The sequence below is a fragment of the Etheostoma spectabile genome, chromosome 21, assembly GCF_008692095.1.
Source record: "Etheostoma spectabile isolate EspeVRDwgs_2016 chromosome 21, UIUC_Espe_1.0, whole genome shotgun sequence".
Classification (NCBI taxonomy): Eukaryota; Metazoa; Chordata; class Actinopteri; order Perciformes; family Percidae; genus Etheostoma; species Etheostoma spectabile.
The window spans coordinates 10178148-10184680 of NC_045753.1; the positions used below are offsets into that span (position 1 = coordinate 10178148).

Sequence of the window (6533 nt, forward strand, 5' to 3'; positions counted from 1 at the left end):
CTCTCTCTCTCTCTCTCTCTCTCTCTCTCTCTCATGAATTATAAATACCCCAACACAACTTGTTGACTGGCTCTCTGGGGCCCTGTGGCATGTTGACGGACCACTCTGCAGACAAAACTAATCAACGACATCATCATTAGGCGCACCAATGGACAGACAGCCTGCGCTGATTGGGTTATTTCGCCACATCACGTGGCCCCAGGCCTCTGTCTGATGGGGTACAATCTATCGCAGCCAAACTCAGCTGGGTTGAGCTAATTCCTAATCTAATGTTGCTGAAGTCACGCACAGATACCCGAGGGCAGGCTACATCTCCTCGTCTCCAAGATCACATAACAATTAGTCCTACAGCCGTAGCTGGGGTGTACCAGGAAGTGGCGGGCCTCGGCAGGCCTCTGATTGGAGGCCTCTGGAGATGAGAGCGATGCCAGCTGGCAGTGAGCGCCGGACACACAGCCAGGCTCAGTCGCACATATCTGAGGGACAATACAATGCCGGCACACACAGTTTGCTCGCTCTCATTTGAGATGTGTGTCTGTGCATGACAGCATGTGTGTGTGTGTGTGTGTGTGTGTGTGTGTGTGCTATTTTAGAGATGAGCTTACTTTAAGCAGATCCTTGTGAAAATCTTGGCCGGCGTTCAGTCCTTCCAGGTTGCCAATGAATTGCGTACACGACATCCTCTTACCGATGTTCTGAACAAAAAGAAACTTACTTGTAATTCATACTTACAGTACACACTGTACACACTTTTTTAAAGTAAAAGTAGCAATAATAGAGTGTAGAAATACTCAAGGAAAAGTCCTGCATTCAAGTATCAAAATAACACTTACTGCCGCCTTGATTTGATTTATTTCATTTAACTCAATGTTTATTTAATGGCAAATCATGCACCTCTTTCTAGTTAAAGGTAATGTTTTCCTTAATTTGTTAAATGAAAAATGTGTGTGTGGAAAAATAGTTTTCTCAAAGAAAAGTAAAGAATAAATAACTGGTTTAAGATCAGATCTGAAAGTCAGGTATCGTGTCACAAGTTATGACCAATTTAAAATTATTCGTAATCCAATAAATCCATTAATCAATTACAATTGCAACAATTTTGATACTTAAAGAATAATTTAAGACATTTGTAAACATAAATCCTAAACCTTTGCATGTTCAAGCTTCTGAAATGTTAGGATTGGCTGCTTTTCACAGTTTTTGTATCATTTTAAAACATCATACTGTTGGACTTGAAGACACAATACTGAGCTCAGGGATATTATGATGTGAATTTTACATAATTTTTCTGTCATTTGAGAAATTATTACTGGATTAATCAAAACATTACAGCCTGTATAATCATGACGAGGATGGTAGTGAATGACCACAAAGATTACATTTTATATATATATACACACACATATCTATTACATTTGTTGAAACTTTTCTAAAGGAGCTGATCCTCTATCCAGGCCCCTCTACAGCCACTTTAATTAATCATTCATCCGCAGAGCGGCACTTTCACTGAGAAGCGTGGCCCAGATTTGCAAAGGGAGGCTCTGACTATAAAAGTAGCACATTAAAGATGGTGAAAGACGCTCAGCAGTCAGACCTGCAGATCAGCTGGTGATCAGCCTTATAGTCCCCAAACTCTACAGTTAATCAAAAGGGCATTTGCATAAAATGCAGCATTTAAAACATCATCTTGTTTTTGTTTATCCTCTGCCTGACTGCAACACCTGCAGTAATGCTACCTGCACACTTACAGCACAGTAGGTGTTATGCATGGATGTACACATGTATGCCACCAGATACTAGTTATTTATTACTCACCTGACCATGCAGATCGGTGTTCAGCAGCATAAGGGCACAGGTGAGAGTGTGAACTGCATCTAAAGGATGAACACAGTGAGTTAGCTTAGCTTAGCTTAGTTAGAGAGTTTCCATGTTGCCAGGGTCTTATGTTTCCCAGCTTGATTCCTCATTATAAGACACATCAAGGGGACCTCTAATGTTTTTTCCTAAGGTCCAATGTTTAATATATGTTTTCCCAGGGTCACTTAAGTGGAAAATCTGCCACAGTTAGCCTGCTGATGCTATACACTAGTAAATCAGCTACTTAGTTAAAGTTATCAGTTCAGGCTGAAGACTTTTCTTTTTGACAATGCCTTTGATTAAAGTCAAGTAACATTATTTGTTCATTTCTTACACGGCAATGTAACTTTTATTCTTGTATTTTATACCCGTCTTATCCTATTTTAGCTGTTTTTGTATTTACTTTAATGTTTTATGTTAAGCACTTTGAATTGGCTTGTTGTAGAAATGTGCTAGCTACATAAATAAGGTGCCTTAAATGAGCTAAAAACAGTTAATGCCATTAGCTTTTACTAGCCTAGCACTGCTGTCACTGCACAAACAGACTAAATTATTAAACTATGTGTTGTTGACCATGAAGTAAAATAATCCTTAACATATGTTTACACAGTAATCAGTATTTTAATAATCATAAAATGGTAAACATACCTTGTATAACATTACATTTAGCTATGTTAGCTAACAGCGTTAGCTAGGCTAACTGTTGACAGTCTGATGGATTAAAGTAACTTCAATGTCTTTCAAGACGCCACCAAGTGTCCTAAAATTAAGTGTCATGTTTAAATAAACGTATTAATTTAGAATGGGTAGGCTTGTTCGGCCGTGCATTCATCTCTTTCTAAAAGTGAAGATTTCTGTTTCAGTTAACGAGCTATCTAGCTAGCTGGCTAAAGTTAGCGATATTAGCCGTTGACGGTTTCAAGGGTGCCCCCCCAAAAACAAATGTTTCAAGGATGCCCCACATTGGGTTGCCTTGAAACCATAGACTGTAATTTTGATATCAACAGTCCATGCTTGAAACAACAAACCAATGCACGTTGTATCCACTCTCTTTTACCTGTTGTTATTCTCCACTAACTTCTGAACTATATGTTTCCATAGCCTGTCCTTTGAAACACTCATCTATAATACTCACCCTCTGATGGGATGGTTTTTGGGTTGCACTCCAAGTAGCGCTTAGAAAAGTGTGCCAGCACCCTCTCCCTCTCCTGAGTCTCCCCCATCAGGGAAAACTGCCTCAGGAAAGTCCTGCAGACCAAACACAACGACAAGAGATCTTACCCATCCAAATACTTACCCATTACAGATTAAAACTAATAAAATAAGTAGTCCACTGGAAAAAATGTCCCAAAACTTAACTGTTGAAATTACCACAGAATATAAAGTGTTTTTCATTTTAAACAATATGCAGTGTTACATTACTGTGTGTGAGCTCCCTTTTCTCATTACCATGTTTTTTCATGTAATTACATAACTCTCAAATTACTGAATATTGTTTGAATGGGTAACACTTTACAATAAGAAGAGTAACTACCCTTCTGAAAAAGGGTAACTAATCGTTCGTTACCCTTTCAAAAACACTAACTACCCTTTTTGTGTACCTTATTGTAAAAGTGTTACCTGTGAATGTATTCAAATTTTATTAGTTGCCAGAGTTATAGAGATAAAGTATCTCAGTACATTTATTCAAGTGTAGACTATTACTTACTTTTATTGAAAAAAGGAAGCACAGCTCAATTTCCTAAACAAAATCCAACGTACTTAAGTGTTTCCTTTCCATGCTACTAACTTCTACTAAGGGGGACTTTTTTTAATTGTTATACTACATTATAATTATTTATATTTATCTACTTGCTACTTACAACTTATAAAATATGATGTATTCTTACAGAAATACTTAACAAGGTAGTTTATAATGAGGTTATAATGAGCTCCACCTATGTTGCTCCTAATGTTGATTAATTAATAAATAAATGCATCAGTAATAATAATAGCGATAATGGTATATTTAATGTTGTAGTATAATTATGTGACAGGAGTCTGCATACTTACTACTTTTACTTTTGATGCTTGAAGTTCCTTTTCTGATATATATATACATATATATATATATACTGTATGTCTGCACCTTTTCAATAATGAACGCACTTAACGGACTTAGTTTTAACATAGTAGTATTACTGCTTTGCTCCTTTAACTGTAGCAATGGATCACAGTACTTCTTCCCTTACAGTTAGTTACCAACTGTTTATTTTCTGAGGTAAAAGCAGATCTAAAAACACAGGATATAGTGGATGTTGCTCAACCGATTGCTACAGTTATACCCCACTCAAATGTGTTAATCTATAAGTGAGAAGGTCAGTAGAAAGTACAGTAGGATACATACTTAGCATAACTAATATCTGAGTAAATATAATAAAAGCGAAATAAAAGGAAAACAGTGTGAACCTCTGTTAAACAATAGTATTTACTGTACAAACTGTCATTTCACTCGTAATGCAACACCAAAGCTTCCCTCTAGAGAGCAGTGTTTAACAGTGGAGAGTTTCTACTATGTCCTAACCATAGACTGTATACATATATATATATATACATATATATATATATATATATATATATATATATATATACACAGTACAAGCCAAAAGTTTGAACACACTTTCTCATTCAATGCCTTTCTTTTATTTTCATGACTATTTACATTGTAAATTATCACTGAAGCATCAAAAACTAGGAATGAACACATGTGGAATTATGTACTTAACAAAAAAGTGTGAAATAACTGAAGACATGTCTTATATTCTAGTTTGGGTCCAAACCTTTGGCCTGTAGTACACCTGTGAAGTGGAAACCATTTCAGGTGACTCCCTCATGAAACTCATAGAGAGGGTGGGGGGGGGGGGGGGGGGGGGGGGGGGGTACTTTGAAGAAACTGAATATAGTGTAAGACATGTCTTCAGTTATTTCACACTTTCTTTTTAAGTACATAATTCCACATGTGTTCATTCATAGTTTTGATGCCTTCAGTGATAATTTACAATGTAAATAGTCATGAAAACAAAGAAAACGCATTGAATGAGAAGGTGGTTCCAAACTTTTGGCCTTTACTGTATTTTATCGGTCTTTGGTCCTAACTAACATTCTAATGTTTGCAGATTTTAATCGAAATTGAAGCCAAATCAAAGCCACCATCATGCAAAATCCTGTGAAGGGAAGATGACTCGTGCCATTGTCACATTTAAATGACATTTAAAATCTTTAATCATAAGAATGTATTACTTTTGTTTTTAAAAATACAACAACTTCCAGACAATGGATTGGTTATGTGCCTGACATACATTTAACATGTTGCAGCTATTTTATGTGAAAAAGGGATATTTTACTTCACATAAGAAATATACAGGTTTACAGTATTGTATTTATATGTTTTTAAAATTGCATGTATGCACTCTGTGTTCTCACCGCAATGCCTGGTCAAGACTGAGGCCTGTGAAGGAAAAGAAACTCAGATACTCTTCTGCTACCATCCGGCTGAAGTCGTTACTGTAGACACACAGACGAGATATAGAATGACATATAAGGAACAAGAACAGAAAGCTGAGAAAGTGAACATAAAAGCACAAAATGCCAGTCAATCGCTCAAAAGCTTGCTTTCTCAGCTCGGAGAATGGAATCGGTTTGGGCTGTCAGTCAGTCAGCTGGAGCTGCAGACCGGGGGCCAGAAAAACAAAAACATAACAGAAAAAGCGAGGATATTCCCAGGGTGCATCTGTCAAAAACAGAGGAAACCCTTTAATCCCAATTTCATTCTCATCAGCATGAGCAAGCGGCGGCGGACAGACTGAAGGCCTGATCGAGCAGCGCTGCAAGAATGCAGATGTAGAAAAACATATCTTTGTTTTCTCAAAAACACTTTGTAGGCAGAATGTAAAGTGGAGTACAGTAAATGTACTGTACAGGGAACTGGATGTGCACCAGGAGAGTTCATTAAATAAACATAAGATGCAGTAGGAATGAGATTTTTCCCAAAACAAATGACACTGCAGTTTTAGAGTATACTTAACATGTTGGTTAACAGGAGTGCTGTATAGCTTAGCTTAGCTATTATTGTACAGAAAGTAGCAGTGGTACTATTGGTAAAACTATTCATAGTTACACAATCCATGATGTGGTAGTGGGCAGTAAAGGTACATGCATTAGTAGCAGAAGTCGTTGCAAAAAAGATCATTAAAAACAATAATACAATTGCACACCAGTAGAAATAACTAGAACATTTCTTTAGACATTGTCTAGCTCATTGTGTGCACATTGGCTACCACTTAGCATACTCAAATTGGTAATGTGTGTGTTGCTATCTGACCCAATAACAATGCTAATATTACTTCCAGCTAGAAAACTCCTGTACATAGAATTTGAAGGCGCTGAGCAAAAAAAAAAATGGATGAGGAACAAGTGGATATACTAAGGTGACCAGATTTCTTAGATAAAATCCGGGGACATTTTCAGCTCAGAAGCAAATTTACCTCCAAAACACGTCATGTTTTTATTTTTGTAAAACTTAAAACGGGGACACTAGACCTAGAGCTGTTTCCCCCCAACAGACAACATTATGAAAAGGATTTCTAAGGAGCTCGACCTTTCTGTCAAAGATTAAGATCCTTTTTTTAAACATAAAA

General features: G+C 37.0%; 1 protein-coding gene across 1 annotated transcript in view; it reads right to left on the reverse strand.

The window, feature by feature from the left end:
- Nucleotides 1-6533, reverse strand: part of LOC116670886 (PH and SEC7 domain-containing protein 1) — a gene marked incomplete at its 5' end in the record, with an annotated part of 69216 nt that overhangs the window by 35622 nt on the left and 27061 nt on the right. Inside the window, 4 exon segments of the mRNA XM_032501585.1 lie at nt 606-695; nt 1816-1874; nt 2993-3105; nt 5320-5400. Coding sequence (XP_032357476.1) covers nt 606-695; nt 1816-1874; nt 2993-3105; nt 5320-5400 — 343 coding nt within the window.